Here is a 25,635-nt window from a genome sequence, read left to right as displayed (position 1 = left end):
ATTTGAATATCTTATTATGTCCCAGCAAGTCAGCATTCATTTTCTCATACTTATAAGTTAAACATAAGCTCGCCCACCAGAAAGGAAAACTAAGCTGCTCCCAATTCTTTCAATTGCGAGTAATCATTTGCATGGCTATCCTGGTCATAATTAGGAAAAGCCGGCATTTATAGTGGTCCATGGGAGGGGGCTTAATATGCAATAACGTTCCACATATAACTACCTCATACGTCAATGGAATTGATGCCTCCAGTATGCTATTAATCTGTCCCCATATTGACTTCCAAAAGTTAAGTATCAAAGGACAATAGAACAGCAGAGGATCCAGTGTCCCTACATCAAGATGATAGTGCCAGCATCTATTAGATTTAGAACTGTCTAATTTTTGTAAACCAACAGGGGTCCAGAAACTTCTATGTAACAAAAAACCATGTTTGTCTCATAGATGCTGATGCTGTACATCTCATCCTCCAAGTCCAAATTTGTGGCCATTGAGATACAGAAATATGCTGCTTAATCTCAATGCTCCAAATGTCTATAAGACAAATTTTTGGCTTTTTATTCAAGAATTCAGATATTAATTTATACCACCGGGCGACCTGATGTCCTATTTTTTAAATTTTGCCATTCAGGGAACCCCTTCTGAATGGCTTGTTTCAACTGCAACCACTTATTAATTTGGAGTTGTAATCTTGACATTATGGGTTCTGGTTTGAGTGTCACGTTCCTGGTTTGTGGGGTGTTGGGTATATAAGAGCTTGATCGTCTATCGAGATGGGAGAGGTGGTTTGTGTCTTGTTTGGTTTCTGTTGGTTGTAGCCTGTTTGGTGTGTGTGGGGGGATGGGGGGAGTAAGATATTTTCCTCTAGGATTTGGAAATTTTATTCTCATATGGTTGTTGATCAGGTTGTATTTGTCATTGGGTTGTATTTCTATAAAATTCAACATGTAGTCTTGTTTTTCATCCTGGAAGATTAAAAAGATTTATCTTATATTTCCTTTTGTTCGTGTACATTTACACATCCATGGGGTGTGTGTGTGTGGGGGGGGGGGGGTTGGAGGGAGGGGAATAAATATTGATGGGGACATTTGGGTAACTTTATTCTTTATTTATAATATATATTCTGTTATATTATATTATTATTATATGTAAGATAACTATAAATCTTGAATGTTGTATATGTTACCTGTACAGTGTGACAAACCCCAGCACCAGCACTAGCCCAGTCCCTGATAGGATCGGATGCAGAAGAGCAGACCAGATCGATTCTGGCACTCACCTTGAGGCTGACCTCCCTTGCCCCCATAACCAAAGAGATAGTGAACTGGAACAGAGGCAGGCAGATTGGCAACATCAGCCTCCTGTCTCTAGAGCAGCTAGAGAAGCCACGAGGAAGGTAGCTGCAGTAGAAAAACCTAGGCAGAGAAAAACTGCTGTAGAGCCAAAACCCATCCCCCGCTACAGGCTGAAGGGGATTGGCTCTGGTCTGTTTAAAAGCAGGCAGAGACAAACAGGAGGGGGAGGAGCGAGTGACGAGGGCGAGTCACTCCCACAGCCCAAGGCAGGAGAGGAGCTGTGGAACAGGGCAGCAGAGGAAAACGTGTTGGATTATCCCATGCAGGATTTGGAGGAAATCTTAACCCCTTCAAACTATCCAGTGCCAGACCAGGTAGAAGGCATGGAAGTAGAAATAGCTGGCCCTAGGGTAGAAGGCCAGATAGAAGGTATGGAATTCTGAATGAAAGAATACAGCAACAGGGAAACTGTTGGTGCTTTATGTTTTCTTTTGCATATCGTTTTTTCCCCTCTCTCTGCTGCCTAAGTTAAACCTGAAGAAGGGGATATATATTGAGCTGTATAAGCATGAGAAGTTGGAGAATAATACTTGCCTGAAGTCTGAATCAAGTAATGCATTCAAAGGCAAGTTTATGACCCAGAGGCAGACTGCACTGTTTAAAGTGTAGTTGGACTGTAAGAAAGTTACTGTGACTCCCGTTGCAGGGAGCTAATTAGATTAACCGTCTCAGCTGTGTGATTTGTGCCTGCACGTAGGAGCTGAGAGAAAAGCTGTACTGCTAACAGAGTGTGCTGTGACGATTTTTGCCTACTGAGTTCTTGTCTGCTTGAAAATGTACTGTAAGTTTGATTTTTGCCAATTTACTATTTTTGTTCAATGACCTGCAAAGTGATATTGTTTTGCTGTTGCATATCTTTTGACCTGGAGGTCAGAATAAACCACTTTATGTTTCCCTAAAGAACTCGTTTGCTTGGTGATATAGTGAAACCTTGTACTTACCCTATATCTCGAGGGGCCTAGACCGTTGTCTGGGGCCGCCTAAAAATCCTGGAGGTACCCCTAGTTAAAGGGGACGCGCCCGAAGCAGTGTGTTTGTCACACGTCAGCCCTGTACTGCAAGGGGGTTTGTGACAACAGTTATTAGTGTAATATATGTAATACCTACTGTTTGTTCAATTGTATGACACTGTTTTAGATTAAAAATCAATAAAGATATATATATATATATAAAAAGATCAGAGTACAGAGTTTAAAAAATACACCTTGTTTCGAAGGGAAGCTAGTGTAATTCGAGGTGTCACTTCGTCATATTTAGTTGCTGAGAAAATAAGACTGGGGCACTCAGAGAAATTCAAAAAGGACAGGTTTAGAACAAATGCTAGAAAGTTCTTTTTTACTCAGAGGGTGGTGGACACATGTAACGCACTCCCGGAGGTTGTGATAGGCCAGAGCACGCTACAGGGGTTCAAGGAGGGTCTAGATAGGTTCTTAAAGGATAAGGGGATTGAGGGGTACAGATAGAAGTAGAGGTAGGTTATAGGAATAGTCAGAAACCACTTCACAGGTCATGGGCCTGATGGGCCGCCACGAGAGCGGACCGCTGGGCACGATGGACTTCTGGTCTGACCCTGTGGAGGCAACTTCTTATGTTCTTATGTACATTTTGAGTGGTTTGTAGGGTTTTTTTTGGTATATTTTCTTTGCATCCTATATAAAGGACATTGCAATAATCTGGGATAGTACCAATGACTGAAGCAAGATCTGAAAGTTTTCTTTATTTAAACAATACCAAATTCATCTCAGTTTTCACGATGTTGTGAATATTTTATTGGTTACCGTACATATTTGTGCCTCCCAGGATAGATTGTTGTCGAATATAATCCCTAGGATTCTTAGTTCTGATTCCAGTTTCAGTGGGGTATAATGCAGTGTTATTGAGTGTCGTCGTTGGTGATTTTGAGTGGGCTTATCAGTAAAAATTAGCTTGTAGGCAGATCCGTGCATAAGCCCTAATTATTGCCAACTCATGTCAACAGTTGATGTTAATGACTCATTTGTGCATGAATCTGGGATCCATGCCTAGGGTTACCATAAAGCTCCAGAAAAGGAGGATGGATTGAGACATCTGGGTTTTACTTCTGTTGAAAGCAATGAAAATAAAACCCGGATGTCTCAACCTGACCTCCTTTTTCTGGAGCCATATGGTAACCCTATCCATGCCCAAATTTGAGCGACCGTGCCTCTTCAACATGTGCATCCTCCATATATTAAAATTACTTTTCAATTTGTTTCAAAATGGAAAGGAAATTTTCTTTTAATGGACCTTGGGATTAATTCTATAACTATGAAAAGCAACAGTAATAGTGGTCAGAAAGAGAATGTAAGAAAGAGCCTTTTTTGAATATGACAGACACAGTAATTATGTTGTCAAGGTACAGTACAGCTTGTGCTCAAACTCTGGAACATGGTCGCCAGAGAGAGGCAACGACTGTGAGCAGAATGTTCCTTTATGGGAACACACATCCTCTGAACTTTGTAATGTCTATAAAAAAATGAAAACAGGTCTGAAGCTTTTAAGATTTACGAAAAGCAAAATAAATGAAGTCACGATCTGATCGGTAGTATCGAGAATTAACTCATCAGCAGATCATTTTAATTGTGGAAAGTTGTTGCTGGTGTTGAAGGTGGAAGTTAGTGTTCCAAACTGCACATCTCCAAACGTCTTGGTATGCTGTGCCATGATTTATGGGCGATATTTGTTCAATTTCAGGTCAAAATGTGCTTCATTGCTATTCACTTACTGCAAATTAGACATGAGTGGGGACCTTAGATGATCTTTTCAGAAACTGACTTCACTTAGGCCCGAAACAATCCTGAACTTTGCATTCTATGCTGTACTTTATGTCTCAGTTTCATACCAAAACTGCATTTGTTTGTCTCATGTATCTGAGTATTCACACAATAAAAAAAGATGTCCAGGCAGGGCCGGATTAACCAATAGGCCCAGTAAGCACGTGCCTAGGGCCCAAAATGGTCAGGGGGGCCCGATGAAGGAGGGCATCAACTTTGTTTTTTTCCAAACAGTGATGGGCCCCTCCATCATTGATCGGCAACACGGGCACTCCCCCCCCTGATCGGCAACGCAGCCCCCCCCATCATCGACTGAAAGTAAGACAAGCAAGCTACATGGGTAAGAAAGGCAAGGGGAACTGTAATTTTGCAAGCGGTGCTGCTTGCCCAAAGCTTCCCTCTGATGCAGCTTCCTGTTTCCGCCTGAGCGCATCAGAGGGAAGCTTTGGGCAAGCAGCATCGCTTGCAAAATTACAGTTTCCCTTGCCTTTCTCATCCACGTTGCTTGCTTGTCTTACTTTCCGTCGATGGGGGGGGGGGGGGCTGAGTTGCCGGTCGGGGGGGGGGAGTGCCCACGTTGCCGATCAATGATGGAGGGGCCCGTCGCTGTTTGGAAAAAAACCAAAGTTGATGCCCTCCTTCATTGGGCCCCCATGACCATTTCGGGCCCTAGGCACGTGCTTACTGGGCCTATTGGTTAATCCGCCCCTGCCAGGACATCTTTTTTTATTGTGTGAATAATCAGATGCATGAGACAAACAAATGCAGTCTACATTTTGGTATGAAACTGAGACATAAAGTACAGCACAGAATGGCACAGAATGCAAAATTCAGGATTGTTTCGGGCCTAAGTGAAGTCAGTTTCTGAAAAGGCCTAGGGGCCCTCGACGAATTAATCCTGCCCTGTCCAGGGCAGAGTGCAGTAACACAGGAGATAACATTACAATACAAATAACTGGAAAAAAAACAACCAATGCAGCCAATGATAAAATAAATTATAACAACTTCTATGTTGCTCCCTCCCCACATTAAGCATCTGATACTCTTAAGAACTTACCACATACATTCGAATATAGGATGAGATTTTTGGGCCAAAAAAAGGCCCAAAAATGGGGGGCCTCGTCCTATATTCGGGTCATCACCCGACCCCCCTCCCCGACTTGATGCAGGCCTCTGAAAGGCCAGGACAGGAGAGATCCCTCCCATCTCCCGTCCTGGCCTAGCCAATGCAAATCATTTTTACCCCCCTCTCCCGCGTACCTTTTCTTCTAACCCTCCCCCTCCTCCCAGGTACCTTTTTAGTTATCCCTGTGGTCCAGCGGTGTATGGGCAGGACCATGCTCCTGTCCTGCACACCTCCTTTGACTCACCGATCAGGGCTTGCAGCTAGCGGCGCACAAGCACGCAGGAGTGAGCTTCTTGAGTTCCCGTGCGGACCTTGCTGCTAGCAGAATGGCTGCCGCCAGGTCCCATGAGTCTCGCGAGAACTGGCAGCAGCCATTCTGCTAGCGGCACAGGGCTGCGCGGCTGCTCGAGAAGCTCGCTCCTGCGCACCGCGAGCCCCGATCAGCGAGTCAAAGGAGGTGCGCAGGGCAGGAGCACGGTCCTACCCATACACCGCTGGACCACCAGCAATAACTAAAAAGGTACCGGGGGGGGGGGGGTAGCAGAAAAGGTACGCGGGGTAAAAAAGAATGATTTGCATCGGCCGGGCCAGGAAAGGAGACGGGAGGGATATCTCCTGTCCTGGCCCGGCTTACCACTAGACCACCAGAGGTGGAAAAGAAGGTGGGACAGGGTGCAGAGCCTGGCAGGGAGGGGGGACAGGGTGCAGTTCCTGGCAAGTAGTGAGGGGGGCTGGGTGCAGTGCCTGATATGGAAGGGGGCTGGGTTCAGAACTTGGCAGGGAGGGGGGCTGAGTGCAGAGCCTGTCAGGGGAGGGCGTGAGGGAGAGGACACTGGGTGCAGATCCTGGCAGAGCATGACACTTGAATATTAAGCCCCCGTCTTATATTTGAGTCAACCATTATTCTTCCTTTTTGGGAGGAAAAATGGGGGTCTCGACTTTTATTTGAGTATATACGGTACATTTCCCTGGAAATGACCAGCAACATTCCTCCAGCAATAACACTCTCAACATACACAGTATATTAGCACCATATACACCTCCACCTCCAATGCAAAGCATACATTTGTGAGTTGAATGCTGAATAACATAAGAATAGACCATTATATTTCAGTGTACGTGAACCTGTCTATTGAAGGTGTAAACAAAGCCAGAAAAAATTCATATGGGTATATAGATGCAGATCTATATCAGTGGCCTCCTTACGGGGCCTCTTTTATGAAGATGGGTTAGTAGTTAGCAAGGCAGCACACATCAAATTCTATACATAGCTCGAAAAATTGAGCAATTTAATTGAATAACAAACCAATTAACGCAGATAATTGGGATGTTAACAAGCAATTATGCGTGCCAACTGGAATTAATTAAAAATTTTACATGTCCAGGGAAACCCAGACGTCTGGTAACCCTAAGAAAGGACATGGGCGGATCAGGGGAATTCCTGCAATTTATGTTGGCAGATATAGAATAAGGGTGGAAACATACTTAAACCCTCTTCTACGAAACTGAGCTAGCAGTTTCTAGCGAAGAAAGCCACGCAGAATGACCCGCGCTGCTCCCGACGCTCATAGGAACTCTATGAGCGTCGGGAGCAGTGCGGACCATTCAGCCTGGCTCCCTGCGCTAGAAACTGCTAGCGCAGTTTCATATAAGAGGGGGTTAATTTAGGCACAAGGATTTACACCATGTTTCAGTTGGTGTAAACAATGAGAACCAGTTTTAAGAAGCGACCTCCCTTCCCCCTTGTTTTTTTTCCTTTCCCTCTTTCCACCCTTTTATTTTTAGTTTCTGATGTAGTCGTAAATCTTCCTCTACCCCAGCACCTCTCGTATCCATCATATCTGTCTTCGCCCTCATTCCCGTCTACACTTTGCCCTTTTTTATTTTATAAATTTTAGTATTGCAAACCGGCCAGATACTTGTTGATGGTCGGTATACCAAATTATAAATAAACTGGGAACTTGAAAACTTGGATGCATGTAAAGATAGCCATGGTTCCCAGTATTAAGTGCTATTTTATAAACAGTGCCTAACTTTGAGCGCTGTGTTTTATTCAGTGCTGAGTTTTTTTGCTACTTCAGCTTGTCTGCGGTGTTCTTTGCTCACAGGTTTAAAGACAATAAATAGGCTGTTTTCAGTCCAATTCTTTATATGTGAGTTTGCAAACCATTGGACCCCTGAGGAAGGCGTGTTTACCGAAACACGGACTGTGTAGGGTCCGGGTGCATTTTTGTCACAATATTTTTTAGCATTGTACTTTTTAAATTGAATTTTCATGGTTTTATATGTCAGTGTTTAATAAATTATCTCCAGAACATTTGTATCTACAGTTTTTTGTTTTTGTTTTCATCGGTGGATTGTTTTCACCGTGGATCATCAGGTTTCTCCATTTTTCTTTGTTGAGTTTTTTTAGATGCCATTTATGGACTTTAATCCTGTTAAAGCAGTACCTTACCACTTAGGGCCCCTTTTTAACACAGCTGCAGTAGCAATGCTGCCGTGGCAAAGGCACCAAAGCTCATTCAATTCCTATGGGCTTTGGTGCATTTACCGTGGCAGCATCACTACTGTGGCTTTGTAAAAGATGCTCTTAGGGCCAGATTAAGAACATAAGAAGTTGCCTCCGCTGAGGCAGACCAGAGGTCCATCTCGCCCAGCGGTCCACCCCTGCGGCGGCCCATCAGGCCCATTGCCTGAGCAATGGTCCCAGACTATCCCTATAACCTACCGCTACTCTTATCTGTACCCCTCAATTCCTTTATCCTCTAGGAACCTATCCAAACCTTCTTTGAAGCCTTGTAACGTGCTCCAGCCTATCACAGCCTCCGGAAGCGCGTTCCATGTGTCCACCACCCTCTGGGTGAAAAAGAACTTTCTGGCATTTGTTTTAAACCTGTCTCCTTTTAATTTTTCCGAGTGCCCCCTTGTACTTGTGGTTCCCCATAATCTGAAAAATCTGTCCCTGTCTACTTTTTCTATACCCTTCAGGATCTTGAAGGTTTCTATCATGTCTCCTCTAAGTCTCCGCTTTTCCAGGGAGAACAGCCCCAGCTTTTTCAGTCTGTCAGTATATGAGAGGTTTTCCATACCTCTTATCAGTTTAGTTGCTCTTCTCTGGACTCCCTCAAGTACCGCCATGTCCTTTTTGAGGTACGGCGACCAATACTGGACACAGTACTCCAGATGCGGTCGCACCATTGCACGATACAGTGGCAGGATGACCTCCTTTGTCCTGGTCGTGATACCCTTCTTAATGATACCCAACATTTTGTTTGCTTTTCTTGAGGCTGTGGCGCACTGTGCCGACGCCTTCAAAGACGTGTCCACCATCACTCCCAGGTCTCTTTCAAGGTTACTTACCCCTAGCAGTGATCCTCCCATTTTGTAGCTGAACATCGGGTTCTTTTTCCCTACATGCATGACCTTGCATTTCCCTACGTTAAAGTTCATTTGCCATTTTTTGGCCCATTCTTCTAGCGTCGTTAGGTCCCTTTGCAGATCTTCGCAGTCTTCCATGGTTTCAACCCTGCGGTAGAGTTTGGTGTCATCCGCAAATTTAATAACTTCGCAATTTGTTCCCGCCTCCAGGTCATTAATAAATATATTGAACAGGAGCGGTCCCAGCACCGACCCCTGCGGAACTCCGCTCGTGACCCCATGCCAGTCTGAGTAATGGCCCTTCACTCCAACCCTCTGTTTTCTGTCTGCCAGCCAGTTTTTGATCCATCGGTGGACCTCCCCTTGCACCCCGTGTCTCCACAGCTTTTTAAGCAGTCTTTCGTGTGGTACCTTGTCAAAGGCTTTTTGAAAGTCAAGGTAAATGATGTCAATGGATTCCCCTTTATCCACCTGTCTGTTTACCCCCTCAAAGAAGTACAATAAGTTTGTGAGGCATGACCTACCCTTGCAGAAGCCGTGCTGGCTCGACTTTAGCTGTCCATTGTTTTCTATGTGTTCACAGATATTGTCCTTAATCAGTGATTCCATCATTTTTCCCGGGACCGAGGTCAAGCTCACCGGCCTGTAGTTCCCCGGGTCCCCCCTTGAACCCTTCTTGAAGATGGGTGTGACATTTGCAATTTTCCAATCCTCCGGGATCTCTCCAGTTTTTAAGGATAGGTTACATATTTGGCGAAGTGGCTCTGCTATTACGTTCCTTAGTTCCTTGAGTACCCTTGGGTGAATGCCGTCCGGACCTGGAGATTTGTCGCTCTTTAGTCTGTCTATCTGCCTGAGGACATCCTCTTGGCTTACCTCTAGTTGGACCAGCTTTTCATCCCGATCCCCATTTTACGATGTCCTCCGGTTCCGGAATATTGGATGTGTCCTCCCTCGTGAAGACTGACGTGAAGAACTTATTTAACCTGTCTGCTATCTCTTTTTCCTCTTTTACCACTCCTTTTATGTCTCCATCATCCAATGGCCCCACTTCTTCCCTTGCCGGTTGCTTCCCCTTCACATATCTGAAGAACGATTTGAAGTTTCTTGCTTCCCCCGCCAGTCTCTCCTCATATTCTCTTTTAGCTTTTCTAACCACACGGTGACACTCCCTTTGGTTCTTTGTGCTCCTTTTGGTTGTCCTTTGTTTGGTCCTTTTTCCATTTTTTGAACGATGCTTTCTTGTCACTTATCGCCTTTTTCACCGCAGTTGTTATCCACGCTGGGTTTTTTGTTCGGTTTTTTTTGCACCCCTTCCTGAATCTGGGGATGTACAGGTTCTGTGCCTCTTGCACCGTGCCCTTGAGTAGGGACCAGGCTTTTTCTACAGACTCCATCTTCCTTGCGCTACCGTTGAGTTTCTTTCCCACCAATTTCCTCATGCCATCATAATTCCCTTTTTTGAAGTTGAGTGCTGCCGCTGTGGATCTTTTCACCTTTGATGGTCCAATTTCCAGCTTGCACTGGATCATGTTGTGATCGCTGTTTCCTAGGGGTTCTAGCACCGCCACCTCCTTTGCAGGTCCCCCTAGCCCATTGAGGATTAGGTCGAGAGTTGCATCCCCCCGTGTTGGTTCCGTGACCAGCTGTTCCATGAAACAGTCCCTCGTGGTTTCCAGGAATTTGGTCTCCCTTGTGCAGTTTGAGTGTCCAATACTCCAGTCTATCCCAGGGTAGTTGAAGTCTCCCATCACCATCACGCTTCCGCTTTTGCATATCTGCCTCAGCTCAGCCTCCAGGTCCTGGTCGAGTGCTTCCAGTTGTCCAGGTGGGCGATAGTACAGGCCCAATTTTATGTCTGCTCCAGCTCTTCCAGGTAGCTTAATCCATAGTGATTCCAAGTCGTCCCCCCTTACTGTTGTTTCTATCCTGGTTGAAGGTATGGAGTCCTTTATATAAAGCGCTATTCCTCCACCCTTCTTGTGTGTCCTGTCCCTCCTGTAGAGTTTGTACCCTGGTATGGCCACATCCCATTTGTTGTCGTCAGTCCACCACGTCTCTGTGACTCCTATTATGTCCAGGTCCTTTGTACTGGCTATGACTTCTAGTTCTCCCATTTTGGCTCTTAGGCTCTTTGGCTCTTAGGCTCCTAGCATTTAGATTCTCTAAAGGGCGCCTAAATTTAGACGCCTTTTAGGCACCTAACTTAATTAGCAAAATCCCCTTCATAGCTTCAATAATTGAATAAAAAATTTAATTGGGTGAAAGGCGCCTACCCGATTCTATAAAAGGTAGGTGCCTATCGCATGGCACTTAGCAGCGCCTAATACCTAAGTGAGGATTTTTATGGGAGAAGCGTGACTTAGGTGCCACTAAGCACAATTCTCCAAAAGCTTTGGTGCCTGATATGTAGGCCTTTAAATCCCTCGCCTACATTTCTGGCACCTAAATTTTAACATAAAGTGTTTTCCCGAAAATAAAGCCCTACCAAGATTTTTAATGATGCCCCTAATATAAGACCTATCCTCAAAATAAACCCTAGTTAAGATCGATCCCCAAAGCCACCCCGACACTCCCCAACTCTATCCCTGCCACAAGTGCTGCCCGATTTGCCAATCATCTCTCCCTTCCTCTCCTCCACCCCAATTCTTCCTCTTTACTTTCTCTCCCCTCCTTTCCTCACCTCTCACTCATCCCCTTGTGCAGCAGCTCCCGAGGCCTCCAAAAATAGTGGCAGCACTCTGAATGGGCTGCTTCGTAGCTTTCCCCGCTGGGGCTGGGCCTTCCCTCTGCAGCGTCTTTCTATCCCTCCCTCCCATCCCTCTGTGCAGTGGAACCCCACTGACCCTCCCACCATGAGCCTGACATACCTCCACTCCAAATGAATCCAAAACAGCAGCGGTGACAGCACTCTGAGCGGGCTGCTTCACTGCCTTCCCTCTGCCGCGTCACTCTTGACCCCCACCCCATCCCTCTGTAGATCTTCGCTAGCATGAGCAACTTCTCTTGCCTGTTGATCGCACCAGCCTGATTCCCCTCTGAACCACTTCCGGGTCACAGGTCCAGAAAGTGACATCAGAGGGAAATCCAGTGCTGGTGCGAGAAGCATGCTGGAGAAAAGCCACTCACGCTGGCGAAGATTTATAGGCATGAGGGGGAGGGAGAGCGTGAGTGTGGAGTGGAGGTAGGAAAGATCGGGGGGCATGGAGAGGAGGCTGCAAGGGTGCGCCTTCGACCTGTTCACATCCTACCCTTACTATGCCACTGCCTGAATTTAATAAAAGTAAACTGCTTTGATTGTACCACAAAAAGGAAGTTTATCAAATCCGTGACCCTTTTTTACTGCATCCTGAAAAGGAGGTGTTCAATGCATACACAGTAACTGCAAACAGTCTTAAGGGATACTTCAGTGCAATAACTGCAGAGGACATGCTGAGCACACTGCCAATAATTACCACAAAGCCTACATGCTTACTGCATGTTAATTTTTGCTGTTAACACGTGTGCTATATACAAAACTGTATTGCACTTTATTAAAACAGTTCCATAGTGTTCATCAGTGCTCAGTGAAATGTTAATTCCTTAATCTTTTCCATGGAGTCCATGCCATTTAGTGTAATAACAGATTTCTCCCATTAAAAGCAGCATTCCGTCAACAAAACTACATGAAATAGCATGAAAAGGGGCGTTCTAGTGAGGAAGAATGAAAAGAAAGCACTTTCAAAGAGGTGGAAATGAATTTTAGAATTTAAAGATGTAGCTCGGTTTTATTCGCATCAAAGGAAATGATAAAGAGGAGTTTGAAATGTGAACTTTACAAAGAGAAGCCTATTTTGGAAAAAAAAAAAAACAACCCAAAAAAAACCCTATGAAAATGAACTATGTGGGCAGAAGTGTGCAAGTACATTTTGACAGGGACAGGATATTTTTATTGGGTATAGGTAGAGGGTGGCAGAGAGAGAGAGAGAGAGAGAAAGCACTAAGGGGAGTGTGTGGTGCAGCGGTTAGAGCTACAGCCTGAGGCTGTGGGTTCAAATCCCTCACCTCTCCTTGTGACCCTGGGCAATTCACTTAACCCCCTCATTGCCCCAGGTACATTAGATAGAGTTTGAGCCCACCGGGACAGATAGGGAAAAACGATAAAGTGCCTAAATGTAAACCACTTAGGATATAAGTAGTATATAAATAATTAATTAAATAAATAAAAATAACATAAATATTGTGTTAAAACAGTGAGGGCCAGATTCTGTAAACATTTGCCTACATTGGGCGGCAGCTACATAAAAAGTGCTGCCATGTGCAGCTACAGAAAAACGTAGGCGCCGGTAATGTAGGCCAGGGTTTTAAAGGCCTACATTACTGGCATCTAAGTTTGGCTGACGGCTAAACGGTGCCTAAGGTTGTCTCCGCCCCTAACCACACCTTAGGCGCTATGCTTATGTGTGATTCTGGCACCTACCTTCCTAGGCACCTACTTGTTTTTTTAACAAGGTTTTAATCGTTTTTTAACGGCGCAATCAATTACCGCACCGATTAAAACCAATTAAATCAATCAGGTTAGGTGGCAGTAGGGCGCCGACCACTGCCTAACTTACGGCGTCGTTTTTAGAATCAGGCCCTAAGAATCTATTCTGTGGGGAAAAAAAGAAACAAATATGCATTTCTTTATTTAGCTATTTGTTTCATGCTCTTTCAATAAATACTGTAAAACGTAGATTGCAATGTGAAGTTCACTACCGCTGCGCAAGCCTCAGCTGAGGGATACTTACATGCAATCCGAACATAGGCTTTTCGGCTCTTTGTGGTGCCGGCAGAACTCCAAGCAACGCACTGGCACCAGTAATCCTCAGGCCCAAAGAGCTCCTCCACCTGCTGGCGAGAAATCTCAATGCTCACTTTGCGGACGATGAGACCTGGCAAAACACAAACATCTTTACGTGTATCTGGTCTTGGAAGGTTTGTACTTAGAATGATCTTGTTGACATCAAATACATTTTTTTTTCTTTTCACAGTAATAGGTTACCAGATTTTACGATCATAAAATCTGGACCCATGGCCCCACCCAGTTCCACCCAGCCATGCCCTGTTCCACCCAAGCCACGCCCCCATTATGTCCCCGCCCCGCCCCAACCTCTTCTCGTATTTGAAGCTGCATCTGGAGGGTATCTGTGCATGTGCAGATGTGACATGATGACCGCACGCATGTGCACATGCGTATGATGCCACCGCATTGCATCCATGCATGCGCAAATGCCTTCCCGACGCGGTCCCGAGATGGAAGCTTTTCAAAACCCGGACGGAGGCCTGGGTAGTCCTCTACAAAGAGGACATGTCTAGGTATATCCGGACATCTGGTAGCCCTACACAGTAACATGCAATGCATTTCTAGTCAGCTTAATTTCCCTTCACTGCTAATTGAAAATGATAAATACGCAAGGCCTCGGGCATGTTTATTACGCTGCACAATTACTTTGCACAACATTCTTTCTCATGAGATGCTGCAAATGACAATCTGGGGCTCCTGTACAAAGGTGCTCCAAAATCTACCGGTTTTCTTAATGATTGCCCAATTCTGAGGCCTGGAAATCTTTCATATAATATAAATTACAGTTATCGCCTTTGTGATTCTGGACAAGTCATGTAAACCTCCTTTGCTCCAGGTATAGAACTCAGCTTGTGAATCCACTAGGAACTGAGAAAGTACCTGCATCTAATAAATATAAACTTCTCTGGCTGTACCACAGAAAGGTGGTTTGTCAAATCCATGGCTTTTACCCTTTACCCTGGAGAATTCACGCCAAACGTGCGCTAAAACCGCTATCGCAGCTTAGTAAAAGGAGCCCTTTGTTTTTTGTATGTTTTTCGTTATTTTATGAATGTTGCTTTTTGTAAGCTGCATAGTAATAGGCGGTTGAGAAATTTGTTAAATAAATTGGATAGAAAAAAAATCTGTGCTTAGTACTATTCTATAAACCACCTCCTGAGTTAGGTGTGGTTTATAGAAAACATGTAGCACCCATCTGCATGACTTAAATTTACAAGTTCAATTGTGAGGGGGGGGGTAATTTTATTGTTACTTATTGTATAAGGTATTGATTATATAATAGGAAAGGGTGGGAGATAAGAGCATATCATTTATACCATTGATGATTATTAAGTGATATATTTATTGTTAATTTGTTTGGACAGATTGTCGCACTTATTGTAAGTTTGAAATAAAGAATATTAAAAAAAAGAAAAAAAAGAAAACGTGTAGCACCCATCTGCATGTCTAACATTTAGGGCTCCTTTTACAAAGGTGTGCTAGCGTTTTTAACGCACGCACTGGATTAGTGCTCGCTATAGTGCGCGCTAGCTGAAAATCTACCGCCTGCTCAAAAGGAGGAAGTAGCGGCTAGCGCATGCGGCAATTTAGCGCGTGCTATTCCGCGCATTAAGGCCCTAGCGCGCCTTTGTAAAAGGAGCCCCTAGCTACTGCCATTGAAAATGCCTGCACCTAAATTGTGCGTGGATCAGGCATATTCTATAATAGTGTTCTTAACTTCTAAAAAGGCTCATGACCCACCCATGCCCACCACCTGACCATGCCCTCTTTTGAGATCCACACAGTAGAATTTACACACACCACTTTATAGAATACTAGTCTTATAGCCCGTTACATTAACGGGTGCTAGAATATATATGTGTGTGTCTTTCTCTCCTTAGCAGCTTTCTGTATTTCTGTCTTTATTTTTCCTCGGCTGTCCACCCATTCTCCCTTCCTTTTACCTTCCATGTGTCCACCACCACCCCTTCACTGCTCCCCTTATCTAGCAGCAGCCCTTTTCCCTTTTTTATCTCCCCCCCTGTCCAGCAGCATCTCTTTCCTGTCCCCCTGTCCAACAATAGGCCCTTTTTCTTCCCCCCCCGTCTCTTCCCCTGTCCATCAGCACCTCTTTCCTGTCCCCCTGTCCAGCAGTAGGCCTCCCTTCCTTAAGTTTTTCTTGAATTATTCCAAATAAACCCTTTGCCCTAGATGAACCTTGGTACAACAATTATTTTGTAGCTTTTCCACACCCTTCTAGTACCCCAGTTGTTCTGGCATACCACAGTAACTAGTCCAGGCCTCCCTTCCTTTTTCTCCGCACCCCCCACCATCTGTTCCCCTGTCCAGCAGCACCCCTTACCTCACATCTGGCCTCTGCTGACAGCCGCCGACAGCCGCTGCGGCCTGCAGCCGCCAAGAGCTGCCGCGGCCGACAGCCTCCACCTAAGCGCGTATGCGCACTCCTACCTGTGGAGCCCTACAGCGCACGGAAAACGGAACACGCAGGTGGGAGAGCGCATGCGCGCTTAGGCTTTTATTATATTAGATGCTTAGAAAATAGTGTGCGTAAATTCTAATTAGTGCCAGTAACTGCTTGATAATTGGCAATTATTGGCACAGATTGGTTTGTTAACCAATTAAGTTCCACGTACAACCTTGGTCATGGTATATAGAATCTGGGAATGACACCCAGATCTTTTTCATGGGTGCTGACTCCTAAGGTGGCCCCTAACATCAGGTACCACTGAGATTTGGTTTACAAGCAGTCCCCGAGTTAAGAACATCTGAATTTGTCAGACTCATACTTACGAACCGGGGTCCTGCCTCTCCCTCCCCCAAAACTGCTATAATTCATGTAAATCTTGTTATTTATTTTTAATGTCAAATTTTATCATGAACCACAGCCAGAAACACATAAGACATGGCTAAATTACACATACTCAAGAGGCGTGCTTTTGTCTACCTCCCCCCCCTCCCAAGACTATAATTTATGTGAATCATGCAGTTTTCATTTTTATTTTTTTTCATGAGCCACAGTCAGAACACATGCCAGGGATGCACTTTTCACAGTACTCAAAAATACGGAAGGTCTCAAAACTTTTTCAAAGTAAGCTTTTTCAAAATAAACAGTAGCTTATATCTTACGGACCTCAGTAGTACCAACTGCATGCCACTAAACTTTAGAACATGCAGAATCAATGGCACCCCTGATCGTCCACCTAATCGTCCCTGATCGTAGGCTTGGACCTATCTGGTCCCGAGATTTCTGGGGTAATTTCCCCCTCCCTTTGGATATCTTGTTTGGTTTTAGAGACGAAGTCGAGCAGTCTTCAGTACTTGACTGGACACTAGAGCCTTCAGTTGTTTCTCCACTACTACCTTCTGAGCTAGCTGAAGATCCATCAAAGGCCACCTTCCTGGTATTGGTGACATTAGTAGCTGGTCTCGAGATACCTCTATTTTTATTTCCCATAGGTTTCTTCATCCAAGAATACACCCTATCATATTGATAGTCACGCTCATCCCTTTGGAACTTTTTGATTTTATTAATCCTCAGTGAATCCTTGAAATTAGAGATCATCTCGTCTAAATTCTTTCGTTTTAATGTTAACTCTTCCCCAGCTTGTTGTTCTTGTAGAATCATACTTTCTATATGTTTAATCTGCTCTCGAAGCTCATTTTCCACATTTGAAGTGGTTTCAATAAGTAAGATCATCAGATCTCGACTACATCTATTGAGAATTCCAGTCCATTTATCCATGAACATTTTGTCCATGGTAAAAGTTTTAGGTTCTTTTAGGATACGAAGACCCCTCGGGATCATACTCTTGCGAAGATATTGTACAAGAGTACTTTCGTGCAATTCCGCACGAGTTAATCTCTTCCAAGCATTCTCCAAATCGGCCCAGGAACTAGTCATCACTGTTTCTCCCCCATCATCCAACAGACATGGTCTTAATAAAATCTGTTGGAACTGTTCTTCAGAGTACCCTTCAAAATTATTTTTATATTGAGCCATATTCTTTTGTCAGTACAAATTTTCAACTGTGGCTATAACACTCTTAGAGCCTTCTAATATCTCATTCAGCATGCAAAAATACGGAAGGTCTCAAAACTTTTTCAAAGTAAGTTTTATCATTTTTATCATTTTTAAAGATAATTTTGTTTTAAATTTATATTTAGAAAGCATATTACTTATCTTTAGCTACGTGGGTGGGGGTACGCACTCCGATGTAGACTACGTTTCGCCCCTCCGGGCTGTATCAAGGAATCCCCCTGCAAAGTATTAAAAATATTATATATAGTAGTCATATCAATTCACTATAATGGTTTAAACTTTGATAATTTTAGCATAATTCTAGATTACCTCAAATATACCAGCTCATGCTCCCCGCGTCAGGTTTAAAGACAGGAAACATGGCCGCGGCGTTCACACATTTAAATACCCTAACCGTTTCAAAACGTGATGACATCAGTCTTAGCGTAAAACAACTATAGGGAGCAAAAATGGATCTATTCTTTAAATTCAGTGACTCCTACTGGCTTGAACGCCGAAATAGAATGGACTACTTTATTATGAGGCCAAAAAAGAGAAAAAGGGAGCGTTGTTTTACGCTAAGACTGATGTCATCACGTTTTGAAACGGTTAGGGTATTTAAATGTGTGAACGCCGCGGCCATGTTTCCTGTCTTTAAACCTGACGCGGGGAGCATGAGCTGGTATATTTGAGGTAATCTAGAATTATGCTAAAATTATCAAAGTTTAAACCATTATAGTGAATTGATACGACTACTATATATAATATTTTTAATACTTTGCAGGGGGATTCCTTGATACAGCCCGGAGGGGCGAAACGTAGTCTACGTTGGAGTGCGTACCCCCACCCGCGTAGCTAAAGATAAGTAATATGCTTTCTAAATATAAATTTAAAACAAAATTATCTTTAAAAATGATAAAAATGATAAAACTTACAAGAGACCAATGACGATCAGGGGTGCCATTGATTCTGCATGTTCTAAAGTTTAGTGGCATGCAGTTGGTACTACTGAGGTCCGTAAGATATACTAAGCTACTGTTTATTTTGAAAAAGCTTACTTTGAAAAAGTTTTGAGACCTTCCGTATTTTTGTATGCTGAATGAGATATTAGAAGGCTCTAAAAGTGTTATAGCCACAGTTGAAAATTTGTACTTTTCACAGTACTGGCACCCCCGGACCAGTCGCTGATTTTTGGCCGCCAAAAGCCAATGCCACACTTGAAGAATCACTTGGCAATGTTGAAGAACCCATCTTAGTGGTCGTTTAAATATTGATAAGCCCATTTCCATGTTTCCATGGCAGAATTTGAGACTACTAGGAAGCTCGGAAAAAACCACGGTAAGTCATTTTGATAATCCGCTGCTAAAGTACATGCATGCTAAACCGGTTGGAACTGGTTTAGCGACTGCATTAAAGGCAACCTTTAGTTTTGAGAATATGGCCCTTAATCTGACAATCTGGCTCCTGCTTGAAAACTGGCAAAGGAAATGCTTGAGTAACTGAATAAATGAATGTAAACCGAAATGAATGTAAACCGTTCTGAGCTCCCCTGGGATAACGGTATAGAAAATTGAATAAATAAAAAATAAATCTGCAACCTGTCAGTGACCAAACAATAAAAGACACTGACATCTGAAGAAAGGTCCTAGCCAGTCTTCAAAACGACAGTGCCTTTTGTTTTCTGTTGCTGCAGTAACAGTCTATGAACTGCCTTTAGATCGATCAATGATGTAAACAGCAGCCTGAAAATGTTCAATTTGCTTAGAAGGAAGAAAAAGTAGTAAGTGACCTCATTTGTACAGAGTATGGTGAGAAACCCCCAATGAAAAGGAAGCAGCAGCAGCAGTTGTGTCTGTGCTGGCTGAAAAATTAAACATGATTGTCTGGCTATAAAAGTTTTCCCAGGGTGCAGTCAAATCCATAATAGTAGACCAGCTGAAAAATGGGATTATAGTGAATTATGCCGCAATGTCATACCGGTCTCCTGGTTTCAGAATATAATTAATATCAGTTGGCTACATATAATTTGAGCAAGGCATACTAATGCAACATATGAAGGATATATACAAGAATGTTCATTAAACTTGCACACAATTAGCAATGCTAATGCTTTTTTAATATCCATGACCAAACACTAAAGGGTATATTGCATGTGTGTATTGGGGGTGGGGTGGAGAATAGACTAAACATATTTTTTTCTATGAATATTTCTTTTTCTTTTTTTTTTCCAAAGATTTTTGTTTTCTTTGGGAAGGTTTAAACACACTGGAAGAAAAAAAAAAGTTTTTGAGACAACTGTATGTTTATGTTGGTGTGTCTGCATGTCTCCCCCCTCCTCCACCTCCATAACAACTTTTGAATATGACCTTCTAACTATGTCACATTTTCAGGACGTGCCTAAGGTACCAAGAGGGTCCTGAAAGGGTATTATTTGGGGGTGCCGCATACATATGTCCATGCATGGATCCTGTAAAGTGGGGTTCATCTGTTCTGCATGGATCGTTTTTGTAATTTCTTTTTCTCAGCACATATAACCTAGTCCATTATTTTACATTTCTTGCCCCACCCCCACATTTTCTTTTCTTATCCTCAAGTGCTAGATGCTACATACCTAGGAGAGCTATTTGAAGTTTCTGGATCAATGAACAGCTGACCTGAATTGATTGCATTTGTTAACAAAGTGAATTGGGCATCAAATTCTTTTGAATATGGAGCCAATGGTGTGTTTCCGATTCTACATATTGACATATTTTGCTTTAAGGGTTTCAAACCCATACATTTATAGCTTATGTTCCTTAAAGAACATAAAGCAGATAGAAAAAGGAGCAAGAAATGTACGGTATATATATATATATATATATATATATATATAAATTGTAGGCATTATATCACTATTAAAAATCATTTGGGGTTTCAAATTCTGAGATGTGCATTCTCTGAAAGATATACTAAAGAGGAGATTGACATTTTTTAAAATGTTTTCTTGCAGGACAAATATATTTTAGTAAGTTTTGGGGGAACAAACTCGTAAAATGCTGGCAAAAAGCACTTTCTTGGAAATTTCCTAACATAATCCACTGACTGCAATAATAAATCACAGGATGGGAGTTAGAAAATCCAACTCAAATCAAGGATGACAAATCTTGGAATATGAGTGCAGTCCATTACTGTTAAAATCTACAGAGATGAATAATGTGATTAAAAGATACTTAGGAGCAGTGATGCAGTAAGGGGGAAAAGATGGGGGGGCCGCCCCAGCTGACATCTTGAGGGCGCTGGCACCCCTCCTCCTCGCTGTCCCCTGCTCCTTCCCACTCCTTCCACTGCCGTGCACACATCTTCACTTCCCCTCCCCCACCGTACCTTTATCTCTTAGTGCAAGAAGCAACTCCAACCTGCTGCTTGTGTCAGCATCGGCTCTCCCTCTGATATCACTTCTGGGTCCTGCGCCCAGGAAGTGATGTCAGAGGGAAAACCAATGCCAACGTGGACAACAAGTTGGTGATGCTGTTTGTGCCAGAGAATTTAAAAGAGAAAAGGGGTAGGGAAGGAGCAGAGTGGGAGATGTTGGAGAAGAGGACGGGGTAGGGGAGGTACCCTTTCCCCGGACACCTCTCATCCTCACTATGCTACTGCTTAGGAGCCATTTACAAATCATGCATGTACAACCCATGTGCTCAAATATTAAAAATCTAGTTTGGGGCTGGGGAGCATATCTAGGGATGGAGAATGGGTGTGTCTACGCTAATCGGTCAGCATAGCCATATTGCTGAGCATTAACTGATTAATGCATGATTAGCATGTGAGCACTTACCATCTACAAAATGGGGGGTGGAAAGGGCTCCCTCACGCTAATGGGTTATCATTAGCGCTTGACAATTAATACCGAAAATAGAAAATCAGCCATTTTCTGGCTGCCGCAAAAAGTGGCTTTAGTGGGCGGGATAAATCTATGGAAGTATGTGCTAAGACTTCTTTTTTGCTTCAGCTTTGTAAAAGGGCCCCTTAATGTGGTAGAACCATTGAAGTTGAAGGAAGTGAAAGATAAGTGACTACCAATTAAGAAGTCACCCCCCCCCCCCATACACACACACACACAATGAGAGTTAATCAGGCAGTATGTGTTTGCATGATCAATTTAAAATAAACTTTTTATTGACCTAGAAGAGTTAGGACTGTCTCCCTGAGCAGCCCCTCTCTCTGGCATTCCCTCCCTCTATGAACTGCACGGAGCTGGGGGAGGGGGAGGAGGGGGAAATCTGAGAAGCTGTATTTCATTGTGGCACCACTCCAGGCCTGTGAACCCTGAAATGAAAGCTAGCTGGTGTGGGAAAGTCAGAGCTGGCAAGAGTCAAGAAAAGCATTGAAGAGTTGCAGGGGTGTCCGGAAATGCCATGAGTGCACTAGCATCAAAAGGGCGGTGATGGGCTGACCCTAAGCCCCATGCCCATCAGCATCCTTAACTGGGCTTGAGGAGAGAGAGTATGGGAGCAGAGCAACACTGGACCCCTCCCATAGCCATAGGAGCAGAGCTCACAGGAACAGGACTGGCCTCAGGAAGACATCCTGCAGTTAGAAGAGCCCCAGCCAGGAAAAGGGACACAGGGCACAGCCAGTGGCGTACTAAGAGGGGCGTGGGGGGAGGCGCTCCGCCCCGTGTGCAGCCTTAGGGGGGATGCACAGCCGGCCAGGTCCGGAAAACTCTACCGGGCCGATCAGCCTGCCTTTCCCTGACGTCAATTCTGCCGTCGGAGAGGAAGTTTGGGCCAGCCAATCGCTGCCTAGCTGGGCGGAACTTCCTCTCCGACGGCAGAATTGACGTCGGGGAGAGGAAGGCTGGTCGGCCTGATGCAGGGAAGATGAGCTTGGGGTGGCGGCGGCTTTAGAAGGGCAAACAAATGTGTCACTGAAAAAAAAAAAGGAGGCCAGAACTGGGTCACTGAAGGCAGCATGTTTACTTCATTCATGCTGCCGGTGGCCCGAAGAGTTGCAGCAGTGCTGCTGGGAAGAACAATGAGCAAGCACCGGATCCTGCCGGGGGGGGGGGGGGAGGAATAGCATGGGGAGAGTAAGAGAGATGCTGGAACACGGGGATGGGGAGAAAAGATGCCAGACATCCAAGGGAAGCAAGGGAAGGGGCTGATAGAGATGCCAGACCATGGGAGGGAGGAAAGAAAGGAGAAAGATGTCAGACCACGGGAGGGAGGAAGGAAAGGGGGGAAGAAAGATTGGATGCACAGTCAGAAGAAGAAAGTGCAACCAGAGACTCATGAAATCACCAGACAATAAGGTAGAAAAAATGATTTTATTTTAAATTTAGTGATCAAAATGTGTCTGAATTTATATCTGCTCTCTTTATTTTGCACTATGGCCCCCCCTTTTACTAAACCACAATAACGGTTTTTAGCGCAGGGAGCCTATGAGCGTCGAGAGCAGCCCTGGGCATTCAGGGCAGCTCTCTGCGCTAAAAACTGCTATTGTGCTTTAGTAAAAAAGGAGGGGGGTATTGTCTATTTTTGTATGGTTGTTACTGAGGTGACAGTGCATAGAGTCATCTGCCTTGACCTCTTTGAAAAAAACCCAGAATAGGAATGATAATTTACATTTTCCCAGCGTACAGTGTGTTTTGTGTTTTTTTATTTTATTTTATTGTTGATAGATCATTTTGACTTGGTCATTTTAAATGTAGCTCGCAAGCCCAAAAAGTGTGGGCACCCCTGAGCTAGAGCATTGAAGTTGCGTGTTTCTGCCGTAAAGGTCATCTCTGATGCAACCGGAAGTTGCATCAGAGACAACCTTTACAGCAGCCATATGCAACTACAACGCTCCGGCTGCTGTAAGAAGGCAGTTTAGACATCGCCGGCCACAGGGCAGGGAGGTTTGTCGGACCGGGCCTGTTGTCCGGGCCGTGGGGGGGGAGAAAGCACCAAGAAGGTAAGGGGCAGGGAGGGAGAAAGGAAGAAAAGATGGGGTGGAGAGGAAAACAGGGTAAAACAGAGGGGGGGAGAAGGACGCTGAAAGCAAATGGGGAAGACAGAGGGGGGAGAAGGACGCTGAAAGCACATGGGAAAGACAGAGTGGGAAGAAGATGCTGAATGGAAATGGGGAACAGAGAGTGGGGAGAAGATGCTGCAGGAAAATAGGGAAGAGAGAGTGGGGAGAAGACGCTGGCAGGGAAGAAGACAGAGATGCCAGAATATGGGAGGAGCGGAGGGAAGAAGATGGGTGCCAGACCAATTTGGAAGGAGGGAGAAAGGGAGAGGCACAGTAACAGAGCAAATGGAAGATGCAGAGAGAAGAGGGACAGTGGATGGAAGGAAGAGAGTAACAAGAAGATGAGGAAAGCAGAAACCAGAGAAGACAAAGGTAGAACAAAAATTTTCTATTTATTTATTGCTTTAGGAGACCTGTGTCACTGTTTCTGTGGTGTTGCATTGTATGCAGAGTCCAGCTTCTTGCTGGTTCAATTTAACCTTTGTCTATATATTTCTTTTTTTTTTTTTAGTTCTAAAATTTTTATTGAGTTTAATAGATGAAGTACAATAAATGTTAACAAGGCATTTCTATTTTATCCCCCCTTTTACAAAACTGTGGAGCGTTTATTAGCACTAGCCGTGGTGGTAGCAGCTCTGTTGCTCAGAATTCTATGAGCGTCAGAGCTGTTACCACCGTGGTTAAATCCACACTACAGTTTTGTAAAAGGGGGAGGGGTAAGTTTGTGATGACATTCCATACTAGGCGAAGGTGTTTCTGTGTTCTGTGTGTTTGAAAGACATAGTTTTCTGTTAGGATTGACTGCAGGATTGATCTGTACTAGTCTGGCTTTAGTTTTACAATGGGTGTATTGCTGTTGTACTGCAGTATGTAAGATGCTGCCTTTTCCTAGGTACTCATGTGTGACTTGTGGCTTGTTACTAAAAATCATGTTTTTCGTACAGATGGGGGGGGTGCCAAAAAATGATGGGCCCCGGATGTCACACATGCTAGGTATGCCACTGGGCACAGCATAAAGGAAGAACCCCAGAGCTTGGATTCAGGAGGAGTAAGATGACCGTCTCCTGAATCAAGACCCTCCCCTGAAAAAAGAGGAAGAAGGACATCCAACCACATGGACAACTGGGCCAACCACCAAATATGCAAAAATGTTAATCCACATTTCCTTAAGACCATACATTTGAAAGAAGAAAAAGAAAGAAGTTGAGTGACAAGGGAAAAGTCAGGGCAACTGGGAGGAGCTGAGCAGCCAACCTTCCTCCTCAGAAGACACATGGGCAAGAGAAAAGTCAGAACAGTCTGGCATAGAAGGTTGTGTCCTCATCAGTAGACAAAACCTCAGTGAAATGCTAGAGAAGGAACAGCAGTAGTGGAAAGCAAGAAGGAACAGACTGGAGAACTGCAAGACGGCTGAGTAACAGCAGAGCCTGGGAGTCTAGCTTGTGCAAAGAAAACCGGCTCTAGAGAGCCCATGGGGGGGGGGGGGGGGGAAATAGCAACAGAAAGTTGAGCCTAGCTGAGTGGTGAAAAAGCTTTGTGAGAAGCACAGCCAACCTCTGTAGGGCCACCATAGTCAATACTGTGACAGAGTGACGAAGCCTATTATCAGGGCTAAAGAGGAGCCTTGCCAGCAAAATAGGAGCAATCATCTCTTAAAACCAAGGAAGACCGCAGTTATGGACTATGAAAATGGAGATACTTGCAAGGTTTACTTTCAATTCAGAAAGCTGAGAATTGCAAGGGGTACACTACGTAAGAGAATTCAAAGGCTGACTATCATGGTGATACCCAAAATCCAGAATGTTTTGTGAAATAGGAGTATTGTTTCCTTGAAAAGCTGTGGGAGAGACACAGTCAGCCTATGTAGGGCTTATGGCATATAGCAATTTTGGTTTAGGATGGGCTGGGGAGAGCTTTGACTGCAACTCCAATGGTTGGACTCTAAGGACAGTACCCGGCAAACCTCTACAGTCTATATCCCAGAAATGTCAAAGAAAGATAATGTAACCATGAATTAATAATGTGTGTGTCTGTCGGGAAAACTGGATGGAAAGTTCAGGTCTTTATTTGCCACCATTTTCTATGTTACTATGTTGAACTGATTGATTATAAGTATTTGTACATGCTGTGTTGCTTATTGGTTTCT

General features: G+C 44.2%; 1 protein-coding gene across 3 annotated transcripts in view; it reads right to left on the bottom strand.

The window, feature by feature from the left end:
• The window catches only part of UNC5C (unc-5 netrin receptor C), a 700,386-nt gene that overhangs the window by 259,641 nt on the left and 415,110 nt on the right, over nt 1-25,635 (bottom strand). For all 3 annotated transcript variants that reach the window (XM_033957834.1, XM_033957824.1, XM_033957818.1), the window contains exon 3: nt 13,422-13,565. In XM_033957834.1, the coding sequence (XP_033813725.1) occupies nt 13,422-13,565 (144 nt within the window). The remainder of the gene's footprint in view (nt 1-13,421; nt 13,566-25,635) is intronic.

This window comes from Geotrypetes seraphini, chromosome 1, assembly GCF_902459505.1.
Source record: "Geotrypetes seraphini chromosome 1, aGeoSer1.1, whole genome shotgun sequence".
Taxonomy (NCBI): domain Eukaryota; kingdom Metazoa; phylum Chordata; class Amphibia; order Gymnophiona; family Dermophiidae; genus Geotrypetes; species Geotrypetes seraphini.
This window is presented reverse-complemented; position numbering and strand designations above follow the sequence as displayed.